The sequence below is a fragment of the Stegostoma tigrinum genome, chromosome 10 (genome assembly GCF_030684315.1).
Source record: "Stegostoma tigrinum isolate sSteTig4 chromosome 10, sSteTig4.hap1, whole genome shotgun sequence".
NCBI classification, from domain to species: Eukaryota; Metazoa; Chordata; class Chondrichthyes; order Orectolobiformes; family Stegostomatidae; genus Stegostoma; species Stegostoma tigrinum.
Window position 1 is genome coordinate 74,573,454 of NC_081363.1, and position 27,445 is coordinate 74,600,898.

Below are 27,445 nucleotides of genomic sequence, written 5' to 3' on the forward strand. Positions count from 1 at the left end.
CCATTAATTCACCACTAACTACAAGATCTGGCCAAAACAAGTTAATTAACCTGTTGATACTCATTGACGCAATCCATGAGATGACAGCCCACTTGAACCATGGATCGTGGAACCACATGAACCGTGGATCTGCTTTACCACTGTGGAATAGCTAACCCAGTAAAACTTAGCACCTTTAGCAAAGAATAGGTGAAAAATGGAAAAAAAATAAATAATCAATGCAACAAAGTTTGATTTTTAGAACAGTTCACATTTTCCATACCTATTTCAACAAGGCTGGCAAACCCTGGGACAGTAGGAGTTGGTCGATGGCTTTTTCCCAGATTGGGAGCACTGGAGGACCACTGCTTGTTTCCATCTACCAGATGTTTAAGGCTTGGAGAAGGGAAATAATAAAAGAGAGATAATGCAATAACTAACTGTCAGCATACATACAGTTTGTAGGACATGCTTCAAACATTTAATACAAAGTTTGTCTGTTGTTAGGAGTGCAAGTAGACCTCTTTTGAATGACACACATCCCATGTCCTCACCTCCTGGAGCCACACACTAACTAAGATGCTTCTAGTCTTCTGTCAAAACTGATGAATTAGCTATGGTAGTAAATCTCTCTTTGAGGTTCCATCTGCAATTTCATACTGGAAATCAAAATTTCTGAGGGCAGTGAGAGGTGGGCATGGAGTAAAGATGGGCATTGCAGATGGCATTTTCCATTTTTCTATGATGACACCCCCCCCCCCCACCCCATTTTTCCTGACCATTAGATGCACACAATACAGCTTATCAATGATACCTAAGGCTGAGACAGACAGATTTTTCGGCATCTCAGAATCAAGGATACTAGGAGCATTCGTAAAGTTGGAATTAAATCGAATGATTAGCCATGAACTTCTATGATTGGGAGATCTTGTGACACAGTGTCAGAATTCCTACCTGGCCCAAAAATTGCATATTCAGCTCCATCCCTGGGATGTGATATCCAAGAAAGATGCTTTGTTAACACAACTGGTTACCAATTCTATTGTACTGAATGACAGAGCAAGCTCAAGGGATCCAATGGTATAATCCTGTTTCTATTTCTATGTTCAATAAACTGCATATTATCTTCATACAAATTACCAATCCAAAGAGATACTGTTATCATTAAGGATGCAGACCAAGAGGATTAGTTAGTTTGCAAGTCCCCAACGCAATTTGATTGCACACACTGAAACTGAACATAATAGAAAGCGCTTCCAATATCAGTGAATGGTCTCAACGGCTGCTGGTTATGTTGCTAAGAGGTAAAAGGAGGTACGGAGTGTTTTTCATACAATTCACCACTCCCTACTGAGTAACAATCGTGTCAATTGGTTGTCGATGTTGCAAATAATTGGAAATTAACAGAATGCAATCTGATGCAGCGTTGATATTTTCCACTCGACTGTGAAGCTCCTGACTGTTTGAGCTTTGCAATCACATCTTAAATAAAGCCAGATGGGACAACAAAGATTCAACAAGCATGCACTTGTTCATCCAAACATTAATTACAGACCTTCGCCTTTCTATTTTAATTAAAATGTAACATGCCACACTGTGGCTTAGATGCACTGTCAATTTTCATGCAAATTTTATTGCAAAATCTCACCAAACAAAAAAAATGCGTTTATCTGACAGTTATATTTTTGGACCCACAAGCAGAAGTCCAGGTGATAACAATGCCAGTCTGCATGGCTTGATAAAACAATTAATAAAACATTATTCATAATAAATTCAAATTATCTCAAGTCAGCGGAAGTCATCTCGGCCAAATATTGTTCTGTAATATTCTTCTGAATCCATCTTATGATGACACTTTATGCAGAAAGATTCAAGGAAAAGTATACTGGGATCATTTACTGAGTTAATTCCGTACATAAATGCTGTGTATTTCAATCCCATCATGAATCCTCAAATACGTCAAGCTGCAATGCAGACAAAACGTAGACACATTGAAGAGTCTTGATTGAATAGAAGAGCCGTGATGAACAGATGAGTTTTTAAACTGACTATGTTATCAGACGGATAAAGCCTATTAGCTATCTCTACAGGAACTCTACAAGAATACTCTGGGAGAAGCTTTCTCAGACTGAGAATCAAGACCTCACTTTCTTGGAGTTGGACATCCCAAGGCAGCAATGACTGCTGTGGATCTCTGACCTTGTTAATAACAGCCAGGAGGGCCCTTCATATCCTTATCATTCTGTAATGGTGACAGTGGTCTAATGACCGAAAGTTGAGAGCCAGCATCACAGAATTGCTACAGTGCAGAAATAGACCATTCGACCCATCATATTTGCAACCAACTCCTGTTCCGAAAAAGCCAGTGCAAATATAGGTTTTCAAAAAACCCTTAAGATGAAAGGCTTTGCCTCCCACCTTGTAACCTCATCCTGGATTTCTCCAGTCTAAGTTGCTACTGTGGGGTTATGGTAATTTTCAAGCTTTGAAATGGAGTTACAGCCATAAAATGACTGAAGCTGTGCTGCAGAAAAAAAATGACTTTTCATTTTGAGAATTGCTGAAAAAGGAAACATTTTGTCAAAGCTGTTCAGCTTGCATCGATCAGGCCAATTTCAGTACCACCAGTGCATACAAATAAACAACATAAATAATATTTATATTCACGGGAAGTCAGTGCTGATTGGTTAACAAGTAGACTTTGATTGAGCTATTTTCTTGAGAGTTAACAAAGCCTGGCAGTTAACTGCCAATCAGCATTAATGGGTGCATTCTCCATGGCATCTTGCATTTTGTTCTGATGAGTACAAGATGAAAAGCTTTGACAAAAGGTGCAGTGAAGACCAAATTTGGGATAGCAACATCTTTTCACCTTAATGAACATTGTTGGGGTAAGACAGATATTGCTATGCGGTCAAGGGTTCAAATTTAATTTTGGCAGCTGTTGGACTTTAAATCCAATTGATCAGACAAAAAAATTCTGAAATGAATGCTAATCTCAGTCATGGTGACCACCAAACTATAACTGATTACCATAAAAACCCATTGGGTACACTAATTTGCTTTAAGGAAGGGAATTTATTGTCCTTCCCTCATTTGGCCGATATGTGACTTCAGATGCAGAGCAATGTTGTTGACTCTTAACTGTCCTCAAAGTGGAATGAGGGATGTGGCAATAAATGCTGACCTTACCCATATAAAATTTTAAAAGCCTCATTTTCTCAAGTAGCACAATTCCTTTTAATTTTTTTTAAAAATAGTTAGCATTGAATTTATCCACAGCACAGGAAAATTAATTCTGTCTGAACTAGCCCAATGTCCATTCTGCATCTTAAAAGTACACCTTGCAATTCTTTGTGGCCACATTTAGAATGGAATTTTCTAGTAAAGTTTATTTCAGGTTAACTTCCAAATCAATTTATATCATCTGGTTCTGTGTCCAGACGCAATACTGAAGAGAATGAAATCCCCAAAGCAAACTCTGCCCTTAATTTGATGAATATTCACAGAAATTAGTATGTCATTAACCTTTTTGCTAAATGCCAACCTCCAATTTTACAAACACCAAGTACCTACCATATTCAACAGTTTCTAACTTCAATGAAATATTCCCAACAATCAGAGGACAATACCTGATTCTAACGCATCTTCCCCACCTGGGGGAAATCCAATTTCTTCTGAAAAAACGCTGAATATGATTGCTGTCAAGTTTTTTTTGGAAATACAGCAAACAAAATATTGCACCTTCAAGCAAAACAAGAAATCTCTGAACACTTAAGTCTGCCTGTGCAGAACTGATTAAAATATCATTTGCTCAAAGATAAAAATGTGAAAGATTTATTTTGAGATTTGAGAATTAAATTAAGTCTTGAGTGTAAGCCTTTAGGATAAGTAACACTGTGCACAATTTATGCATTTTATTTCTTCTCCTTCCCACCCACTCAATTGCAGGCCACACTGACTTATGATAGGGACTGAATCACACAAGCTGCATCACGACTTGTTGGGTAAATCTTATGTGATTTTAAACATTTTGAAAGTAAATTAATTTTTAAAATGTAAATTGAGACACCTGGGATTTTAGACGGTACTGAAATTTTATACTCAATTCTATTTTGTAATATGGATCCATTAATAACTAAGGTTTTCAATGACTTTGTAAAAACACATTCTGAGGAGGCAACAGCTTAGTGGTATTATTGCTGGACTGTCAATCGTCGGGAAAAATCCATCTGGAACACCAATGTCCAATAGGGACAGAAGCTGCCATCCTTACCTGGTCTGGCCTACAAGTGACTCCAGACCCACAGCAATATGGTAGATTCTTAACTGACCACTGGGCAATTAGAGATGGACAATAAATGGTGGCCTAGCCAGTGATGCTCTCATTCTGTGACTGAATAATAATATCAGGATTCTAAGGTTTTATCTCCCATTCCTGTGTTCACCCAGTTTTGCACCTCTTCTGGGTTTGAAATCTGCATTACAAAAAAAACTTTAAAAGGCAGTACAAGGCCATTCACTTTGCCTGTTCTATGTCAATGTTTATGTTGTATATAAGTGTTCTGCTACCCTGGTTCACCCTACAGTGTCAGAATATCCTATCGTTCTTTTCTCCTGAGCTTCCTTTCCATTATTTGGCTCAGCCAATGCACATCATAGCAGTGATTTGACATTTGAATGAATGAATGAATGAATGATAAGTAGGAACAGAAGATGCATTGACCTGAAATGTTAACCTTGTTTCTCTTTCCCCATGTACTGTTGGATCTGGTCTTTTCCAGCATTGTCTCCATTTGCAGACTGTTAGTATCTGCAAATATTTTATTGCTTTCCTCGATAAATGTTCATGAATTTGGTCATTTAATTTGTTAGTGAAAATCCATTTTTGTGGCCCTTACTCTAGATGATACAAAGTGAAAACAACTTTCTATATATCTACCAGAGATTAAATCTAACTTTCGCCACGACCACACCCCTTTTTTAATGCCAATAATGCCAATCGAGTGATGAAGGTTTGTGATAACTGTTATTATTATTGTTGTTGTTCTAATAGTGTACCAGTTTCACCGATTTATCTCATGGATTAGGTTTAAAACACCAATAGCAGCACTCAAACAACTTAGAAAGTATACAATCTACAGCTGAACAGCTACCCAAAGATTACTGCCTGTGGAAGTAAAACAGAGAAATAGAGAGGGTTATTGCATGAAATAGTGTGGGCAAGGGTTGAAATCTGGGAAGATGTAGTGAATTAAAGAGTACAAATAAAGCAAGAGAAAAGTATTAATATGTAAAATTATAAAAAGAGCATGATAGGTAGAGATAGAAAGTATAAATCTACAAAGCAAATCAACAGTTAAGACTAGTGGTTATAAAAATAATAAAGTAAACAAAATTGAAGCTCTCTATCCCAATGCACATAGCTTTCAAAATAAAACAGATGACTTGATGGCGCAAACAAACTCACATAAATAACTAAGTACGACCTGATGGCCAGACTGCAAAATGACATACACTGGAGCCTGAACGTTGAACAGCACGTGAGATTTAGTAAAGCCAGGAAGCTTAGAATAGGTAGAGCAGGTGGAAATGTTAATTTGTTGTGCTGATACCATCATTAAGAGAGATGACCTATATTCAGGAAACCAGGATTAGAAGTGAATCGTGCAGAGAGGAGAAATTATTGAAATGAATTGCTGGATTGGTGTACAAGCCCTTTCACAGTAACAACACGGTAGGATGAAGTATAAAGGAAAGCATAATGCAAACATATCAGAAAGGTGCAGCAATACTCCAAATCATGGGGGATTTTAATGTATATATCAACTGCAAAAACCAGATTAATCAAAATGAAAAGTGAGAACTTCTGGCACTTAGAAATCGAGAAATGGTTTTTTTGAAAAATATCTATTTATTCAGGGATAATGGGAACTGCAGATGCTGGAGATTCCAAGATAATAAAATGTGAGGCTGGATGAACACAGCAGGCCAAGCAGCATCTCAGGAGCACAAAAGCTGACGTTTCGGGCCTAGACCCTTCATCAGAGAGGGGGATGGGGGGAGGGAACTGGAATAAATAGGGAGAGAGGGGGAGGCGGACCGAAGATGGAGAGTAAAGAAGATAGGTGGAGAGGGTGTAGGTGGGGAGGTAGGGAGGGGATAGGTCAGTCCAGGGAAGACGGACAGGTCAAGGAGGTGGGATGAGGTTAGTAGGTAGCTGGGGGTGCGGCTTGGGGTGGGAGGAAGGGATGGGTGAGAGGAAGAACCGGTTAGGGAGGCAGAGACAGGTTGGACTGGTTTTGGGATGCAGTGGGTGGGGGGGAAGAGCTGGGCTGGTTGTGTGGTGCAGTGGGGGGAGGGGACGAACTGGGCTGGTTTAGGGATGCAGTGGGGGAAGGGGAGATTTTGAAACTGGTGAAGTCCACATTGATACCATATGGCTGCACGGTTCCCAGGCGGAATATGAGTTGCTGTTCCTGCAACCTTCGGGTGGCATCATTGTGGCAGTGCAGGAGGCCCATGATGGACATGTCATCAAGAGAATGGGAGGGGGAGTGGAAATGGTTTGCGACTGGGAGGTGCAGTTGTTTGTTACGAACTGAGCGGAGGTGTTCTGCAAAGCGGTCCCCAAGCCTCCGCTTGGTTTCCCCAATGTAGAGGAAGCCGCACCGGGTACAGTGGATGCAGTATACCACATTGGCAGATGTGCAGGTGAACCTCTGCTTAATGTGGAATGTCATCTTGGGGCCTGGGATGGGGGTGAGGGAGGAGGTGTGGGGACAAGTGTAGCATTTCCTGCGGTTGCAGGGGAAGGTGCCGGGTATGGTGGGGTTGGAGGGCAGTGTGGAGCGAACAAGGGAGTCACGGAGAGAGTGGTCTCTCCGGAAAGCAGACAGGGGAGGGGATGGAAAAATGTCTGGGGTGGTGGGGTCGGATTGTAAATGGCGGAAGTGTCGGAGGATAATGCGTTGTATCCGGAGGTTGGTAGGGTGGTGTGTGAGAACGAGGGGGATCCTCTTGGGGCGGTTGTGGCGGGGGCGGGGTGTGAGGGATGTGTCGCGGGAGATGCGGGAGACGCGGTCAAGGGCGTTCTCAATCACCGTGGGGGGAAAGTTGCGGTCCTTAAAGAAGTTGGACATCTGGGATGTGCGGGAGTGGAATGTCTTATCGTGGGAGCAGATGCGGCGGAGGCGGAGGAATTGGGAATAGGGGATGGAATTTTTGCAGGAGGGTGGGTGGGAGGAGGTGTATTCTAGGTAGCTGTGGGAGTCGGTGGGCTTGAAATGGACATCAGTTACAAGCTGGTTGCCTGAGATGGAGACCGAGAGGTCCAGGAAGGTGAGGGATGTGCTGGAGATGGCCCAGGTGAACTGAAGGTTGGGGTGGAAGGTGTTGGTGAAGTGGATGAACTGTTCGAGCTCCTCTGGGGAGCAAGAGGCGGCGCCGATACAGTCATCAATGTACCGGAGGAAGAGGTGGGGTTTGGGGCCTGTGTAGGTGCGGAAGATGGACTGTTCCACGTAACCTACAAAGAGGCAGGCATAGCTGGGGCCCATGCGGGTGCCCATGGCCACCCCCTTAGTCTGTAGGAAGTGGGAGGAGTCAAAAGAGAAGTTGTTGAGTGTGAGGACGAGTTCCGCTAGGCGGATGAGAGTGTCGGTGGAGGGGGCCTGGTCGGGCCTGCGGGACAGGAAGAAGCGGAGGGCCTTGAGGCCATCTCCATGCGGAATGCAGGTGTACAGGGACTGGACGTCCATGGTGAATATGAGGTGTTGGGGGCCAGGGAATTGGAAGTCCTGGAGGAGGTGGAGGGCGTGGGTGGTGTCACGGACATAGGTGGGGAGTTCCTGGACCAAAGGGGAGAAAATGGAGTCCAGATAGGTGGAGATGAGTTCGGTGGGGCAGGAGCAGGCTGAGACGATGGGTCGACCGGGGCAGGCAGCAGGAGCAGGCTGAGACGATGGGTCGACCGGGGCAGGCAGCAGGAGCAGGCTGAGACGATGGGTTGACCGGGGCAGGCCTGCCCCGGTCGACCCATCGTCTCAGCCTGCTCCTGCCCCACCGAACTCATCTCCACCCCGCCCCAGCCACAACCGCCCCAAGAGGATCCCCCTCGTTCTCACACACCACCCTACCAACCTCCGGATACAACGCATTATCCTCCGACACTTCCGCCATTTACAATCCGACCCCACCACCCAAGACATTTTTCCATCCCCTCCCCTGTCTGCTTTCCGGAGAGACCACTCTCTCCGTGACTCCCTTGTTCGCTCCACACTGCCCTCCAACCCCACCATACCCGGCACCTTCCCCTGCAACCGCAGGAAATGCTACACTTGTCCCCACACCTCCTCCCTCACCCCCATCCCAGGCCCCAAGATGACATTCCACATTAAGCAGAGGTTCACCTGCACATCTGCCAATGTGGTATACTGCATCCACTGTACCCGGTGCGGCTTCCTCTACATTGGGGAAACCAAGCGGAGGCTTGGGGACCGCTTTGCAGAACACCTCCGCTCAGTTCGTAACAAACAACTGCACCTCCCAGTCGCAAACCATTTCCACTCCCCCCTCCCATTCTCTTGATGACATGTCCATCATGGGCCTCCTGCACTGCCACAATGATGCCACCCGAAGGTTGCAGGAACAGCAACTCATATTCCGCCTGGGAACCCTGCAGCCATATGGTATCAATGTGGACTTCACCAGTTTCAAAATCTCCCCTTCCCCCACTGCATCCCTAAACCAGCCCAGTTCATCCCCTCCCCCCACTGCACCACACAACCAGCCCAGCTCTTCCCCCCCACCCACTGCATCCCAAAACCAGTCCAACCTGTCTCTGCCTCCCTAACCGGTTCTTCCTCTCACCCATCCCTTCCTCCCACCCCAAGCCGCACCCCCAGCTACCTACTAACCTCATCCCACCTCCTTGACCTGTCCGTCTTCCCTGGACTGACCTATCCCCTCCCTACCTCCCCACCTACACCCTCTCCACCTATCTTCTTTACTCTCCATCTTCGGTCCGCCTCCCCCTCTCTCCCTATTTATTCCAGTTCCCTCCCCCCATCCCCCTCTCTGATGAAGGGTCTAGGCCCGAAACGTCAGCTTTTGTGCTCCTGAGATGCTGCTTGGCCTGCTGTGTTCATCCAGCCTCACATTTTATTATTTATTCAGGGATGTGGCATTCCCTGGTAGGTCAGTATTTCTTTCCCATCCCTCCTTGCCCTTGAGAAGGTGGTGGTGAGCTGCCTTCTTGATCTGCTCCAGCCCATTTGCTGTAAGATAAGCCCACAATGCATTAAGGAGATAATTCCAAGATTCTGACCCAGTGACACCTAAGCAACAATGACATATTTCAAAGTTAGGATAATGAGTGGCTTGAAGGGGAACTCGCATGTGGTGTTGTTCCAGGTATCTGCTGCCCTTGTCCTTCTACACTGTAGTGGTGTTGGTTAGAAAACTGCTGTCTAAGGACTCTTGGGGAATTTCTGCAGTGCTTCTAGTAGAATGTACACAACTGTGGCAACTTTGTGTAGATTATGGAAGGAGTGGTTTTTTTTTGTGGAAGCTGTGCCTATTCAAGCAGATTGCTGTGTCCTGGATGGTGTCAAACATTTTGAGTGGCGTTGGAAGTACACTCATCCAGGCAAGTAGGGAGTATTCCATCGCATTGGTATACATGACAATAAATCAAAGTACAGTGAACATCCTATTTTCTAGGAGCAGTACAGGCAGATGAAAGTAAGCAAGGATATATGGATCAAAAAGACTTAGACAGAGGCATACTGGTTATGGTGCACAGGGAGTGCGCTAGACGAGATCAATGTTAGCAGGATCAGCATTGCTTGAGGTTAGAGAGTCCATTCATCAGTCTGATAAGGATACTTGACTTGTGCCTCGTAAATAGTGGGCAGGCTTTGGGAAGTCAAGTGAGTTTCTTGCTGCAAGACTCCTAGCCTCTTGTGGCCACTGCAATTATACTGTTTTCCTAGTTTAATTTCTGGCCAATGATAACACCGAGGATGTTGATCATGGGGGGAATGGTGATGCCATTGAATATTGAGGGGTGACAATTCAAAGATGATACTAAAATAGATGGGCTAGTAGGTTACAATGAAGAAAAAAGAAACTTACAAATGGATATGGATAGGTTAGATCAATTTGGCAAATGGAGTTTAAGTGAGAGGTTGTCAACTTCAGTCAGAAGAATCGAAAAGTAACTCATTATCTAAATTTTAGGCAGCAAGGTGACTCAGTGGTTAGCACTGCAGCCTCACAGCTCCACGGCGACTGTCTGTTGGAGTTGGCACATTCTCCCCGTGTCTGCATGGGTTTCCTCCGGGCGCTCTGGTTTCCTCCACAGTCCAAAGAGGTGCAGGCTAGGTGGATTGGCCATGCTAAATTGCCTGTCGTGTTCAGGGGGGTGTGAGTTATAGGGGGAATGGGTCTGGGTGGGATGCTTCAAGGGGCAGTGTGGACTTGTTGGGCCGGAGGGCCTGTTTCCACACTGTAGGGAATCTAATCTAATCTGAAAGTAAACATTTCTACAGATATATAGAAAAGGAGACCATTAACACAGCTAATGCTGGTCTTATAGAAAATGCAGAATTAATCATGGGAAATATGTAGTGATAGATGAAGGGACCAGTTATTTTGCATTTGTTTTCACTGGAGATAATATGCTTGACAGCTGAGTGACAAAAATCAAGAAATGGAACAAAGGGAAGAACTGAAGAAAATTATAATACCAAGGAAGTAGCACTGATCTCTAGGCTGACAAATCTTCAGGTACTGACAGGCTTCATCTTAGAGTCTGAAAAAAGTGAGGCTAGTGAGATAGCTGATGCATTGGTTTTAATTTTCCAAAACTCCCTCGATTCCAAGAATGTTCCATTTGATTTGACAATAGCAAATGTAGCTCCATTATTCAAAAAGGATACGAGATAGAAATAGGAAACGACATTCCACTTACCTTAACATCTGAAGATGCTAGTAACTACTATTAAAGACACTATAGCACAGCATTTACAAAATTTCAAGATAATTTATGCACTGGGATAGTGAGATCTTTTTGCACCTCTGAGCCCTGTGACAGGCAGTCAGTCAATGTGGCTTGTGAAAGGGAGATCATGATTAACAAATATATACATTTATGTGAAGAAGTAACATGAATAAAAGGGAACCAGTGGATATACTGTATTTAGATTTCCTGAAGATAGTCAATAAGATGTCATACCAAGGGTTCTTTCAGAAAATAAATACTCACAGTGCAGTGGGTAGCATATTGCCACAGAAAGAACACTGGATAACTAATAGGGAACAAACTAGGCACAAGGGGTCATTTTCTATTTGTAATGAGTGGTATACCACAGGAATCAGTGTTGGGGCCTCAACTTTTTATAATTTATGTAAATGACTCAGATGAAGGGACCAGAGGGTTGAAAAGTTTGCTGACACCACAATGATGGGTAGGAAAGTAAGTTGTAAAAAGGGAATAAGATGGCTACGAAGGGATATGGATAGGTTAGGTGCATGGGCAAAGATCTGGCAAATGGTTATAAATCTTAAACTTTAGCAGGAAAAAGGAAGCATATTATCTAAATGGTAAGAGTCACAGGGCTCAGAGGTGCAAAAAGATCTCACTATCCCAGTGCATAAATTGCAAAAGGCAAGAATGTAGGTAAAGCAATTAATTATGAAAGTTAATTGAATGTCATCATTTACTTCAAAGGGAATTGAATACATATGTAAGACGGTTATTTTTCAGTTACCCAGGAGTTGGTGAAATTGCATCTGGAGTACTGCGTGCAAAATTGATTTCTCAAAATTACCAATTGTACCTTCAGCTTCCAAGACCCTAATCTCTGCAATTCCTTCCCATTACTCTGCCTCTCTTTAGATGCTCCTCAAAATCTACCCCTTTGATGAAGTTGTTGTGTATGTGCTCTAATACCTCCTTCTATGGTTTGGTTTCAAATTTTAATTGATAACACTGCATCAAAGAGTTTTGGAACATTGTACTATGTTGCTGCTGTAAATTGAGGGCTGTCACACTTGTAAGAAATTACTACGTGTGATATTCAGGGTCAAGGTTGAAGTTTATCTCTGACCCACTGTCCCTCTAATGCAATGCACTGCTGGAGGACACCAAGTTATCCTACAAATAATTCTTTGCAGTCAAAAGCCTACAAATTTCCCTCAGAAGGTAACTGGAAGAATGTTGGTTAAAAATTGGAGTAAGCCCGTTCACTGTAACATTGTAGAATGACAACAGACAATGTGAACAGACAGAGTTGATATTGTACAATGCTTTAGTCTTACCTATCTTCCCCACCAGCAAGATCCTTTTGATGTAAAGAACTGGGGCCCCACGTCCAGCCCTTCTTTTTCTGCACTTTCTTTTCTTCCTCATCACATTCCTCTCGCTGAAACACTGAACTGCGGCCCCAGGTCTTATTGCTTTCACCTGGTGTTACTATGAAGAGGTTAAAAAGATGGCCATTTATCCCAGTAGTTTCATATCAGTCACTGGTGAAATAATTTAATGTTATTCAACATGTAAGACTTTCATACAAAAATGTACAAATTGTCCAGCAATGGAATACATTTAGCACAGCTCGCTAAAGGATCGCATACAGCTCAGATGCTGTCTACCAAACATCATAGCCCTATTACCTGACAATCATGATCTCCTTCCCAAATTTTACCAAAAAATGCACAATTTGGAGGTCTTCTTGTACCCACCATCATTGTTATTCAATGGATGCAAACTCAGAGACTGCTGACCTGTTGACTATTTGACCACAGGGAAAGAATGGAACTTCATAGCTTATCCTGATCCCAACCCAATGTCACCACGCGTGCATTTTCAGCAGAGGCTGTTGGGATACCAGTCAGGAGTGGTAATCCTCGAAGTGCTCCTTTGCTATCTCTGACTCAGGATACTAGTTGCACATTTCTGTCAGCATTTTCAAACAGTAATTCTACAAGACTGGGCAGGCAACATCCAGAAGAATGCAAGTTGCAAGGTTGACTGCTGGTTTTAACAGCAAAAGTAATGGAAATGCACAATAAAAGCTGAAAAACGCTCTTTATATCACTTGGAATTTAGATCATAATAACTGAATTAAATATTGACTTTTTAACCTTCTATTTCTTCCAGTTAAAGACCATTTGGAGTCATTTATGTTTAGTCTTTAAAGACAATATAGTTTCTCTTAGTGTTGAAAGATTAATTGAAACTTACTTTATTTACATATTTTGGCGCTTTACCAGTATGGTCATTAACTCTCCTCCAACAATGTGCCTTTGTAACACGTGTCAAAATCAATTCCACTCTAAGCCAATGCACCAGAGCGACGTTACCCTTGCCAATTCTGGCCATGTTTGCAACATTGAGATGCTCCCACATTTAAATCACAAATAAAGAGGAATAAAACCATTCAGCTAATTGAAGTGTAGACAATGAAAAAAAATTCCCTCAGCCTCTCATTTTTCTTTGCCACTGGAGCTATAATATCCAACTGCCTTTTGGACGACCCTCAAATTTTGTATCTTCACTCAGAACCCAAAATCCATTCCATCTGTCAGATCGAATGCTGAACAAAAAAACTTTCTGAAATCAGTCCTGATGTCAAAGTGACCTAAAGTAGGGCTCTTTGCTAATTAGCACAAAATTATATGCATTGCAATGCTGACAGCAATTGTAAGAATTCATGAGATAAAAACTCAAAGCAGCCCAGTTTCAAATGATAAGATTTTCCATATTATCAATTAATAAAACAAATTTAAACTGGGCCATGGGCTGTTTCTGAAACAGATTCCCAGCAAATTCCAGGGGCAGCTGCTGGCTGTGTATTTTGGATTAAATTGAAGGGGTTTTGGATCTGTTTGGTTTCTAAGTCTTAGATTGAAATAGCAACTGTGAGGGTGGGACAGCAGTTATCTCATAGCTCCATTGCTATGCAATTCAAAGTGAGCTTGGTGTTTCAAAATCTAGCTGGCCAACTTTAGGAATGAGACTAGGGTAACAGAAAGCCAGTGCAGTTTTCACACTGTGTCATTTGGGTTCATGAATTAATTGTGCACAATGCAGAAAGTCAATTAACTCTTGACAAGTGCAAAAATTAAGGACCCTGATCATAACCTGAATTGCATACTGAAGCAATTCTCCACTTTGAAAAGAGGCTGAATGGGAGACCCTGTTGGATATGTGATAAATTACCCATAGGGCTCCACTGGACTCTTGGAAACCACTTTTGCTTGACGAATTTGTTATGATAAAGAGAACATTATTTTAATGAAATTGTTCCTTTGTCATAGAGACATAACTAAGGCTACCTTCCAGGTGCTTTATCTACAGTTTGGTTATTCAGGTTGGGGTTAGTACAGCACTCCAGTCACTTCTAACCATACACATCTCCTGCATGATTTATTCACCACACAGAACTGCTGAAACCCAACGAGTGACTATTGTTTAGGAACCTATGTAAGACAAGTGTCGCGATTGTGATGAGGTCAGTTAGGTGAATCTCAGAATACCAGTTCCCTAACTGGGGCCATTAGAAGAGATAACAAGGTGTAGAGCTGGATGAACACAGCAGGTTAAGCAGCATCAGAGGAGCAGGAAAGCTGACATTTTGGATCTAGACCCTTCTTCAGAAATGGCTGTTAACCTGCTTCAATCAGGGAACCCTGGCTGACAAATATAAACAATAGTGTCAGAGAGTGTCTGAGAGCTCGTGCTGAGGGAGCTGGGTCAGTGTCAAGTACAATGCACGTGTAAATAAAGGGTGTCATGGTGATGGGATATTGCGCAGTATTTCAACAAGTATATAAATTGAATTTATTTGCTCATTTCTTTTCATTTCTTCTTAATAAACTCACATGCTGGTTTTCTGCTTGAATTATATGAATGGTCAATCTGGTGTTTAACAATCACTCAGACTCAGATGGGATCCTAGATTACTTTCAGCACTTATTGTAACAACTGAAATGGTCCATGATGCTCCTCAATAAATGAAGTCATGCTGTGGATGCAAAAGTTATCAAAGCGGCATCAAGTATTAGTAATGAGGTGAAAAGATGCATTGGAAAGATACCTGAATTACGTGATTTGAGATTTAAAAGGGAACTAGATTGATATCTGTGGAGAACGTCAATTGAGAATGACAGAAATTAATGGCATTGTTTGATTTCTTTCTCCCCAGGGGGATACAGGTAGCACTCCATATACAGAGTGGGATAGAGGAGGGGCGCGGGATGAAGTCAACACACAGTCTGTCAATGGAACTGAGACAGTGAGTGAAATCTGAATTTTACCTTAGAACTCGTTGCAAGCCAATGATGGCTTCTGAGAGCAAAAGCCACTGTTCATGAAAAAGAACTATTCAAAATGAATTAAGTAATTCTAATTAATTATATCAAAACTAAACTCATTTAGATAATGAAAACCATCTGCCAATGGAGCAGAAAGGAGAGGTCATTTTGTTTTTAATTCATTCAAAAGGATGTGGGCACTTCTGGCTGAACCACTATTGTTGCCAAACCCTTGAGGAGGTGATGGTGAGCAACATTCTTGAAACATTGCAGTCTATTTGATGTAGCTACTCTAGGCACAGTGCTGTCAGGAAGAGAGTTCCAGCATTCTGAAACAGTGACACTGAAAGAACGGTGGTATATTTGGTAATCAATTGTACAGGAGCCTGGTTAGACCACCCTGGGTACCGAGGGCAATTCCCTTACCAAGGAACGATTTATTGCCACAGATGAAACGCAACAAGGGCTCCACAGACTTCTTCCCGGGATGGTGGGACTATCTTGGAAACAGAGATTGGGAGAACTGGGCCTGTATTCTCTGGAGTCTCTAAGAATGATCTCGTTGAAATCCACAAAATACCTGCTGGGATTGACAGGGTAAGATGTAGCTAAGATATTTTCCCTGGTCTGGGAGTCTAGATCCAGGGAGGTCAATTTAAACATAATGAAGCTGCCATTTAGGGCTGAGCAAGGTCTACTTTAAAAACTTAGACGGAAGTAAATCTTCAGAATTCTCTACACCAATGGACCATGGATAATCAACCTTTATGTATGTTTAAAGCTGAGGTTGACACATTTTTGATTACCAACGGCCGATTGGGTAATGGAGATTGTGTGGGTAAAAGGGCATTGAAGCGACTGGTCAGTATGATTGTATTAATTAGTGGAGAAAGCAGAAGGGCTGAATGACCTATGCCTGTTCTTATGCTGCAAGTCAGGATGGTCAGTGGCTTGGAGGGGAACACAAAGGTGGAGGTGTTCCCATATATTTTTGCTGTCCTTGTCCTTCTAGAAGGTAGTGTTCATAAGGGCAAGTGCTTTCTAAAGAGCCTGGATGAACTTCTGCACTGCATCTTGTAGATTGTATGCACCACTGTTGCTGGGTGTCAGTGTTAGAGGGAGTGCCTGTTTGTGGATGTGGTGCCAATCAATCGGGCTGCTTTGTACCAGATGGTGTCAAGCTTCTTGAAGGTTGTTGGAGCTGCACCCATCCTGGGCAAGTGGGGAGTATTCCATTACAGTCTTGGCTTGTGACTTGTGGAAGTGCTCTGGGGAGTCAGGAAGTGAGTTACTCTTGCCTCTGATCTGCTCTTGTAGTTACTGTATTTACAGGGCCAGTCCAGTTCAGCCTCTGGCCAATGGTAATACCCAAAACATTGGCAGTAGAGGATTTGGCAATTGTGATGGAATGTTCAGTAACAGTGGTTAGACGGTTTCTCATTGGAGATCTCTTCTTCATCTGTCTAAGGTGGAACTGAACTCAGCTCGAAGGACGGTGTTCAAGTTCTTTGTGCAGAGTGCTTTTTTAAAATTAAAAATGGAATTTAGCTTTTTACAACCATCAAACATAGGCAATGGCAAAAAACACAAGACAGTGATAGAGAGAGAGAGAGAGAGAGAGAGAGAGAAGAGAGAGAAAGACGCACACAGATTAGCGTCTGAGATAATGCAAAATTGGAGTTTGGTTTATTAAACTCAGCATCATCAGTAGGTCAGCATTGGAAATGAGGCATGTTAGATACAGGTCTGATTGACAATCTGAGAAAGTGCTATTGCTTAGACAAAAAATGTAGCTGCAGTCTCATGTTACTACGCTGATACAATATCTCTGTTTTGTGAGGTGTGCCATCTTGTGTCTTAAATGAGCACTGGCAAATCAAGACCTTTTATAACTCCTTCATCTACATGCTGAGGGCTAAAATGCCCCATAAGTAACCCTGGAAGCTCCTTTAACTGGGTGCCCATGACTCATTCATTGTCATTAATAGACAGCAGCTACTTAGGAGTATGCTAAAACAGACAGAAGGCTAGAGGTGGTCAAACATAAAAGCAAGCTCACAGACAGTTGTTTGAAACTAGAGAAATGTTACAATTGTGCATCTTGCTACTAGCTACCACACATTTTAGATGAAAATCCTAATACATTTTGTAGAGTTTTGATAACAACATAGATGTGGAATATGTCTTTGAAAACAGTAGTGAGGCAAATCTAGCGGAAGCCAGATGTCATTAATGTTACTGAAAACAACAAATGCTGGAGACAGCATCCATGGAGAGAGAGCAAAGAGTCACCTAAACTCGAAATGTTAGCTTGCTGTCTCTCCATGGATGCTGTCTGAACCGCTGTGATCGCCAGCATTTGTTGCTTGCAGTACAGATTCGGGAATCTGCAGTAATTTGCTCCTATCATTAAAGTTAAGAATTTATTGGTCAAATTGTATCAGTGTATTAGGTGATATAAGTATTGTATAGAGGAACCGGAATCATGAGTAGTGAGACATAAAGCACAAACTGTACTGACAAATTCTGTTGAATATCAAACTATCTTTGGTTCATTGCTGCCTTCAGTATATTTGTTATCAAAACGATGTACAACATCTGCCTTGTCAGAAATGATGCTTGATGTTCCACACATCAAAGCCACACTGTTACTGCAGTACTCACGCTGAATTGCCCTGAGTCGTGGGATGATGGTAGGGCTTGCTGGAGGACTTGACTTGCTGCTGATCAGACTCTTCCTCTTGTCCAGGGTGGGGGAGGCCTGCACGGTGATCTTATGCTGGAAATCTGTAGGATATTTGAAGGCCAAAAGAATTCAAGAAGAGTTGGAGAGAGTTGTGGTTGCTGGAGTGGAGGGTGGGGAGGTTGGAGGAGAAGGGGCAGTGGACAGAAATGGTGCGGAGAGCAGGGAGAGAGATAGGCATGAGAAAAAGACACTTAAGTGTGGTTAACCAAGTGTGAAGCTGGATGAACACAACAGGCCAAGCAGCATGTTAGGAGCACAAAAGCTGACCTTTCGGGCCTAGGTGACATGGCAGCAGAGCGAGTCATTACAGACCAGTTCACAGTGGAGTGTCCGGAGTAAATACTTCAACATGTTTACCTGCCTTTCAAAGTCTTGACCACTTTTACTAGCATTCCTTTTCATTGGCCAAGCGAAGCATCCATCACTGCCATTTGGTGAGAATGATTAGGGATAAGTCATGGAAGGTAAAAAAGAGAAACAGCGTCACTTACCAGAGGGCAGACTGATCCGGTTGCCATCCTTGAGCTTGAGCCTGCTCTTCTTGAAGTTGCCTTTGCGTTTCTTCACCTTTGGTTTCTCCTGGTGGAGCTGGTGGAAGATGATGTTGAGCTCTCGTTCCAGAATGTCAATCTCTCGCTCTGCCAGCTCCTGCTCCCGGCGCCGCAACACCTCCTCGTGGTTCTTCTGCTGCAGGGCAGCGCGGGACAGCTCTTCCTCCCAGGTCCGCAATTCCTGGTTAAAACAGCATGTTACTGGCGACAGAGTTAAAGCTACAGAAAAAAATACTGGTCCCAGATAAAACCCACCATTAAGGACAGTTACTGTTCTCTGCTCAGAGCTTCAAGTGTTGATTCTTGTTTTCTTAAATCAGCAATCTGGTACATTAATGTCCATTAGGAAAGGAAATCTACAGTTCTTACCTGTTTTGGTCTAAATGTGAATCTTTATTGTGCTTGAGCATTCAAGAAATGGGCAGTGAATGCAGGCCGAGTCACTGAGACCCACATCCCACAAATGACATTTTTTTTAGAAAAATGACAACACTACAGTAGGCAGAAAGACTTGCAAATGGATTATAATGTGGGGAAATGCGAGGTTATGGACTTTGGCAGGAAGAATCGATGAGTGAATATTATTTAAAGGGAGAAAGATTGCAGAAAGCTGCAGAATCCCAGGGGTTGAGACTTCTCCTGCATAAATCACAAGAGGCTGGCATACAATTTCAGCAGGCATTTGTGAAGGCTAATGAAATGCTGGCCATTATTTCAAAGGGAATGGAGTGTAAAAATCAGAAAGTCTTGCTAAAACTAGTTAGGCTACACCAAAACTGTAAACAGTTTTCGGCGCCTATTCATATTCCCATCTAGATGCCTTTTAAATGTTGTAACTGTACCAGCCTCTACCACTTTCTCTGGCAGCTCATTCCATACATGCACCACCATCTGTGTGAAAACCTTTGCCCCTTAGGTCCCTTTTAAATGTTTCCCCTCTCACTTTAAACCTACGCCCTCTCTTTTTGGACTCCCCGACTCCAGGAAAAGTGACCTTATATATTTACCCTATTCATGCCCCTCATGATTTTATAAGGACACCCCTCAGCCACCACTGCTCCACGGAAAATAGTCCCAGTCTATTTAGCCTTCCCTTTAGAGTTCAAACCCATCAACCCTGATAACATCATTGTAATTGTCCTCTGAACCCTTTCAAGCTTCGCAGCATCCTTCCAAGAGCAGGAAGACCAGAATTGCACGCAGCATTCCAATAGTGGCCTAACCAATGTGCTATACGGCCTCCACGTGACTTCCGAACTCCACTAGTAAACGCACTGACCAATAAAGGCAAGCATATCAAATGACTTCTTCATTATCCTACTTACCTGGGACTCCACTTCCAGGGAACTGCACTGCAAGTATCTGCACTCCAAGATCTCTTTATTCAGCAATACCCTCCAGGTCCTCACCATTAAGTGTATAAGTTCTGCCCTGATTAGCATTTTCAAAATGCAGCACTTCACATTTATCTAAATTAATCTCGATCTGCCACTCCTCAGCCCCTTGGCCCATTGGAGTAAGATCCCATTGTACCCTGAGGTAACCTTTTTTGCTGTCCACTACACCTCCAATTTTAGTGTCATCTGCAAATTTACTAACCATAGCTCCTATGTTCACATCCAAATCACTTATATAAATGACAAAAAAAAAGTGGACCCAGCACCGATCCTTGTGGCACACGCTGGTCACAGGCTTCCAGTCTGAAAAGCTCACTCCACCACCAGCACCACCACCCTCTATCTTCTACCTTCGAGCCAGTCCTATATCCAAACAGGTAGTTCTCCCTCTGTTCCATTTGATCTAGTCTTGCTAACCAGTCCACCATGAGGAACCTTGTCGAACGCCTTGCTGAATTCTATATAGATCACATCCACCACTCTGCCCTCGACAATCCTCTTCGTTACTTCTTCAAAAAAACTGAATCAAGTTACTTGATAGGCTGAATAGCCTGTTTCCACACTGTAGGGATTCTATGATTCTTCTTCCCTTTGCTCACGCCCTGTGGCATAAGAGACAGACGTAACATCCACTTACATCTGTTTCCACAGTTAGGTTTTATATGAAGCAGGTCACTAGGGAGTTGCCAGGGTTATATTTTGAGGGGAGCCGTTACACAGCAAGCATGGCTGACCAGGATGTTCCGCTGAATTTAGCACCTGCCCTAGGTGTATCAGAAGGAATTTAGAGGATAACCTGTTTGGTCACATTGAGGATAGAGCATCTGTGACCACCAAGTCTCGGGCTTGCAGCCTCCAGCCTGAAGATTGGAACACTACTGCCGTGCCACTTAACCTTCAGACAAGTCTCATAGTGACTCAGTTGGAAAGTGATGATCTGTTCTCAAATTGGAAAACCTATGGAGGACAACAGAGAGATGCACTGTATTGCTACTGCTTCACCCAGCGGTGCTGAATTGCACAGAGGGATGTGCCATCTGGTTCAACTTCATGTGAACTGGTTCACGAATCATTCCTAACTCGCTTCTCTTGGTTGAAGTATAGTGCACGTGGATGACAAAGAGAATATCCAACTCAAAGAAAGCAAAATGGGTTCGGGAAGGAGGTGAGGGAGTGGAAAGCGTTAAGGTGGAAAAGTTTAAATATCCTACTTTCTCCTTTTCCCGGAGTTGTTCAAACATTTCCTGGATCTCCTGCTTCCATTCTTCTTGCAAGGAATGAAATGAATCCTGCGGCATTTCAAAAAAGCCTGACTCCTCGATGGCTGTGAGTTGGTCCAGAATGCAGCTGAACGAGGGGCGTGAGTGTGGATCTGTGTTCCAGCAATCTGAAGCAAAGATGCCAAAATTTATATCATGTTATGCATGAAGCACAATAAAATTGTTTACCCTCATTCTACAAGTAGGAGGGGACACAAAAACAGGTCAGGGATAATATGCCTTCACAACTTTCTGATGGAAAATTAACAAGCTTTTAACTCAGCACCGAACCGAAGCAATCTGGTGAAGTATCGGCATTTGACTTGTATTTCACAGTCTGCACAACATTGTGCTTATCCCCACCATTCAAGGTGGCTGCAAACAACAGTCCCTCCCTGCAGCCATACTGGAAACTGAAATAAAAACTGAAAGAAATCTAGATGCTGTGGATCCACAAGGTAGGTTTTACATGAAGCAGGTCACTAGGGTGAAACAAAAACAAATTGCTACAAAAGCTCAGCAGATCTGGCAGCAACTGTGGCGAGAAATCAGAGTTACCGTTTTAGGACGGGTGAGCCTTCCTCTGAACTTGAGAACTCAAAGTAAAACGCTGATTTTTCTCCACAGAACTGCATCCTCTCACAGAAGTGAGAAGAGTCGGCACTGGTGCCTCACAGCACCAGGGACCAAAGTTTGATTTCACCCCCCACCCCACCGGCTAACTGTCTGTGTGGAGTTTGCACGTTCTTCCCGTGTCTCCGTGGGTTTCCTCTGGGAGCTCGTTTCCTCCCACAGTCCAAAGACGTATGGGTTAGGTGGATTAGCCAGGGGAAATGCAGGGTTACAGGGATAGGGTAGATCTGGGTGCAGTACTCTGAGGGTTGGAGTGGACTTGATGGGCCAAATGGTCTGATTCTGTACTGTATGGATTCTTTGAGTAAGCCACCCTCCTGTGGATACAAATTTAAAATTGCAGTTGCTCCTATTTCTATTCTCTCCAGCAACTGAAATTTCAGTCCCTCATGCCCTCTAACAGTTTACTTTCCCATACTGCTTTATATTGTGGGCAAATCCAGATATATTACATCATAGAATCCCTACAGTGTGGAAACAGGCCCTTTGGCCCAACAAGTTCACGCCAACCCTCACCGCATCCCACCCAGACTCATCCCCCCAATCTACATATCCCTAAACACTACGGGCAATTTAGCGTGGCCAATCCATGTAGCCTGCACGTCTTTGGACTGTGGGAGGAAACCAGAGCACCTGGAGGAAACTCATGCAGACACGGGGAGAAAGCGCATACTCCACACAGACAGACAGTCAACCAAGGGTGGAATTGAATCCCGGTCTCTAGTGCTATGAGGCAGCAGTGCTCACCAAAGACATTAGTGAACAAGATGGCTTTTTCCCAACCATCAACAATGGATTCATGGTCATCATTGGATTCATAATTCCAGATACTTTATTGAATTCAAATTCCACCATCTGCTGTGGTGGGATTTGAACCCAGGACTCAAAATGTTATCTGGGTCTCTGGATTAACAGTCCAGCAATATCACTAGGCCATCACCTCCATCTAGTCCCTTTATCTAATTCACCAATATGTATTGGAACTGCCTGAGGTCCCAGCCGTGATTTGCATGGTTGCATGCAGCCTGTCAATTTGAAAAATGTCCCATTCGCCCCTGCGCTCTGCTTTTGGCCCATAACCAACTCTCTACTCATACTAATATATTACCCTAATCCCAATTTTATGATCATGACTGCTTCCTTTGTGGCACCTTATCAAAAGCTTCTTGAAAATCCGACTAGAATGCATCCACTGATTCCTCCTTTGTCTACACTGTTAATTACATCCTCAAAAAAATTGACATATCACACACATAGTAGAATCCTGACTCTGCTTAATTATCTTATTATTTTCCAAGTGTACTGATGCCATTTCCTTAACAATTGATTCAGCAAATTGATTCTCAAAGACTAATATGTGGTTAACTGGCCTACTGTTCCCAATTTTGGCTCATTTCCAGAATAATGATGTTCGCATTGTGCTACTTTACAATCCACTTGGGCCAATCTGAAATCTAGGGAACTCCCAGTGATCACCATCCACTGCAGCCTCCTCTTTCAATGCCTTCATGAGTGAGGTTTCAGGGCCAGGAGTCTTATTACCTTTCAAACTGATTCATTTCACAAATATTTGTAGGTTTCTCATTCTCATTATACTGTTGTCTTCCCACAATTTCTGGGACCGGTTGTATACTCTACAAAATAATTCTCTAACATCTCAGCCATTTCTTTCGCCCCAAACTAATTTTTCCCTTATCGCCAGGAAACTAAAGGCTGGTAAGCTTTATGTCAGTGGTAGAGAAATTAATGGAGAAGATTCTTAGGGATAGGACTCACTCACATTTGGAAAACTATGGGCTTATTAGAGATAGGCAGCATTGCTTTGTGTACGGAAGCTCATGTCTCACAAACTTACTTCAGCTTTTTGAGCAAGTGACAAAAGTGATTGAGGGCAGAGCAGTGGATATTGTCTACATGGGCTTCAGCATGGGCTTTGACAAGATCACTCAGAACAGGCTGATACAAAAGGTAGAGCCACATGGGATCTGCAGTGAGCAAGTAAGATGGATACAGAACTGGGTCAGTCATAGGACATGGAGAGTATTGGTGGAAGGGTGTTTTTCTGACTAGACATCTGTCACCACTATCGTTCAGCAGGGGATCAGTGCTGAGACTCCTGTTGTTTGTAATTAGTGGAGAATGTAGGTGACCATAAGTTTACAGATGACACAAAGATTTAGGAGGCTGCAGATAGCAAGGAGGATTGCCAGAGTATACAGCCGGACAAAGACAGCTAGAAATTGTCAAGTCATGTCACCTCTGGAAAGAAAGTTAGTTAGGCCACATTTGGAGTATTGTGTACCGTTCTGGTCACTACAGTACAAGGAGGAGACTTTGGTGAAACAGTTTATCAGGATGTTACAAAAGCAGAGATTGCCGGAAAAGCTCAGCAGGCCCGGCAGCATTGTTGAGGTAGTGGCACCAGTACACTTGGAAAATAATAAGATAATTAAGCAGAGTCAGATCCTGCTATGTATGTGATATGTCACTTTTTAAATGTAATTAAACAGTGCAAACAAAGGGGAAATCACTGGATGCATTCTATGTGGAAAGAAATCAGTGTTAACGTTTCGGGTCAAGTGACCCTTCCTCAGGAGTCATGACAACTGACACAAAATGTTGACTCAGTTCTCTCCACAGATGCTGCCAGACCTGCTGATCTTTTCCAGCAATCTCTATTTTTGTTTCTGATTTACAGCATCCATGGATATTTTACCAGAATGCTGCCTGGTTGGAAGTGTATTAGCTAGGAAGAGAGATTGGATAAATTTGGTCTGTTTTAACTTGAATGTCAAAATAGAAGTTACGGCCTGACAGAAGGTTACAAATTTATGAGAGGCAAGGGTAGCATGGATAGTTAGAGTCTTTATCCGAGGGTAAAAATTTCAATTACTACAGTCTAAGGTGAAGGGGGGCAAGTTTAAAGGGGATGAGAGAGGTGGAATGTGCAGCTAGAGGTGGTGCTGGAGGCGGATACAATAGCAACTTTTAAGAGGCACCTTGATAACTCAATAGGCAGGGAGCAGAGAGATACAGCTATGTCCAGGCAACAGCTTATTAGTTTAGAAAAGCATCATGTGTCAGTGCAGTCTTGGTGGGCTCAAAGGCCTATTTCTGTGCTGTCTTGTTCTGTTCTTCTTTCTTTGCTCACTCTCCAGGGGACCCAAGTTTCTTTCCACTAGTCTCTTCCATTTTACAGACTTGTCTCAAGTTTTCTTCTCAGTTTACTCTCATATTCTAGTTACACCCTCTTTCAATTTTGGGTCACCTTTTGCTGGTCATCGAAAGTCTTCCAATCCTCAAGTTTACTGCTCTTCTTGATAATATTATGAATCTTTTCTTTTAATCCAATATTACCCTGAACCTATTTCGTAGCCACACTGGATCACTCTTTCCCTGGACCCTTAATTTTCAGTGAAATACCTATTCCTTGTAAATTGTAATGTATTTTCACAACTGTTCAGGATTACTTAGATGCCGTAATAATTTCCTGTGCCCATTCCAGGCATGAATGGTATATTCTTCTACCATTTTGTACTACTCGTATCCTTGCTGAGGATGTGGTTACAATACAAGGACAACATTTTTATCGTTTAGCCAAGCCTCTGCAATGTAGTTGTACAACATTTTCAAAACTAAGATATTGGGCATTGCTACATTGGTATGAGCTGGTGATGTAAAATATAAATATTTAAAAGAAGCTACTTTACCTACATTATTTGTTCTCTTCAGTTCTACCCTTAATTTTGAATTGGTGGATATGTAAGGGAATTAGGATATTTTGTACAATGGAGTGTCTCTACCAGGGTATTTTTATAAACCTGTCTTTAAACAGCAGGGAAAATGAAGCACAATATTGAAGAAAACATGTTAAATCAAAGAAAGCTTCAACACCTACAGCAGGTCTTTGATAAAGAAATAAGATGTTGGAAACATGAACTCATCTCATCCTTTGTTTTAGCTTTCCATTTGAATTGTTGTGCGGATGAGAGGACAATTCTGGTCCAGTTAAGGTGGGCACCTTACCTTCCATGAGTTTACTGAAAAGCTCTGGGCAGGTTGAAGGAATTGGAAGGGCCAATTTGTTCATAGCCACCCCATAGGCCACAGCCAGTCCATCAATCCCCCTGAATGGAACCTCCCCAGTCAGCAGTTCCCACAGCAACACACCATAGCTGAGGAAAAAGCAGAAGGTGCTCGGTTAGTGAAAAAAATCGCAATCGTATAAAACCCACAAAACGTAATACGAAAGATCTAGAATTGGAGGTCGCATCGCTAGGCTGACTATATCTTTCCTGACTGTGGCCACAAATGGCGTGAAAACTCCCATTTTGCAGTCAAAGTTCAATGACATGTGGAATTGAGAGTCACTTAGAGTGGGAGGTAGAGGCCGTCTTTCTCAAATGATTACATGGCTCCCAGCTTATTACACACGCAACATGGCAAACGCTGGGCTGAGGTGAGCAGGAAATCGATTCCCCACTGTTGCCATGAAGGGGGTCAAAGCCCCCATAGTTAAAGGGTCAGGCATTTACTCGCTGCAAGCCAACACGCGGGTTCCCGGTCTGGATGCCTGTAGCAAACATTCTGGCTGTTGCCCAGGCAGCCTGCCTCCTTTCCTAGACCAGTCCACTACCTTGTTTTGGTCAGATGGCCATCCTTGGTTACCCACCATTTCCTGTGACACTGCAGCTTTCTTTACTCCTCCACTCTCCTCTCTCCCCAGTCAATCATCCTTCATGGCCTGTGCATTGTAGACAACTGATCTCAACCACGGCAAGGCACAGACAATCTTTCCTCAAAGAGATGACAACTCGCTCCAAAGTCAAGCAGGTACAGCATGTCACCCATTGGATACTTCTGATATGCCAGGATCCATAAGGCACGTCCTGCTCACTCGCAGAGAGCTTCATTGGAAAGGGGAAACTTAAATTCTGATGAGCCAGCTATTTAATAAGCACACATGAAATGCAAAAGCGAGCAGAAATGTTTCCTACATCCTGCTGTCGGTGAGCTTGATTCATTGTGCAAGTTCTGAGAACTTAACTGCAAGCTAAGTTCATACCCCCTGATCTTTGACCTCTCACCCAATAATGTTCTCCCACCCACCCGGCTTCCCACTCTCAGGAGTGGTGCAAGGGTCTGCCCATCAAACAAGAAAATGAACGGTTCCCATACAAAAGTTGTTTTGTCTGTGGTTTTTCTTTTTTCAAAAACAGAACAGCCAAGTTCGCAAGTCAGGGATAATTAGTTTCAAACCTGAAGAGTGTTGGTTCTTCGTCTTTAAAACAAAAACATTATTAGACCTGTACAAGATAGTCAATGATACTGGCAGTTGAATTTCTAGCTCTGCTTTGAGGACAGGGCAGGGATTCAAAACAGCCTCAAGCTCAGGGCAAGTATTCTCCACCTGAAGAATGATCCAATCATAGAACAGACCCTAAACCAGCAAAGGAAGCAAATCACAGTGAGTTCAGTTATTTTTGGACAGGCCACAACTGGAGTGCTGTGCGCAGTTCTGATTGTCTCATTACAGGAAGGATGTGATAGTATGAGAGG

The 27,445-nt window shown here is 43.1% G+C and overlaps 1 protein-coding gene across 1 annotated transcript in view; it reads right to left on the reverse strand.

Annotated features, from left to right (window-relative positions):
- Nucleotides 1-27,445, reverse strand: part of map3k9 (mitogen-activated protein kinase kinase kinase 9) — a 115,009-nt gene that overhangs the window by 12,121 nt on the left and 75,443 nt on the right. The window contains exons 4-9 of the mRNA XM_048538127.2: nucleotides 25,913-26,061; nucleotides 21,206-21,381; nucleotides 18,538-18,778; nucleotides 17,965-18,087; nucleotides 12,304-12,457; nucleotides 263-375 (exon numbers count right to left, since the gene is read on the reverse strand). Of these exons, the coding sequence (XP_048394084.2) occupies nucleotides 263-375; nucleotides 12,304-12,457; nucleotides 17,965-18,087; nucleotides 18,538-18,778; nucleotides 21,206-21,381; nucleotides 25,913-26,061 (956 nt within the window). The remainder of the gene's footprint in view (nucleotides 1-262; nucleotides 376-12,303; nucleotides 12,458-17,964; nucleotides 18,088-18,537; nucleotides 18,779-21,205; nucleotides 21,382-25,912; nucleotides 26,062-27,445) is intronic.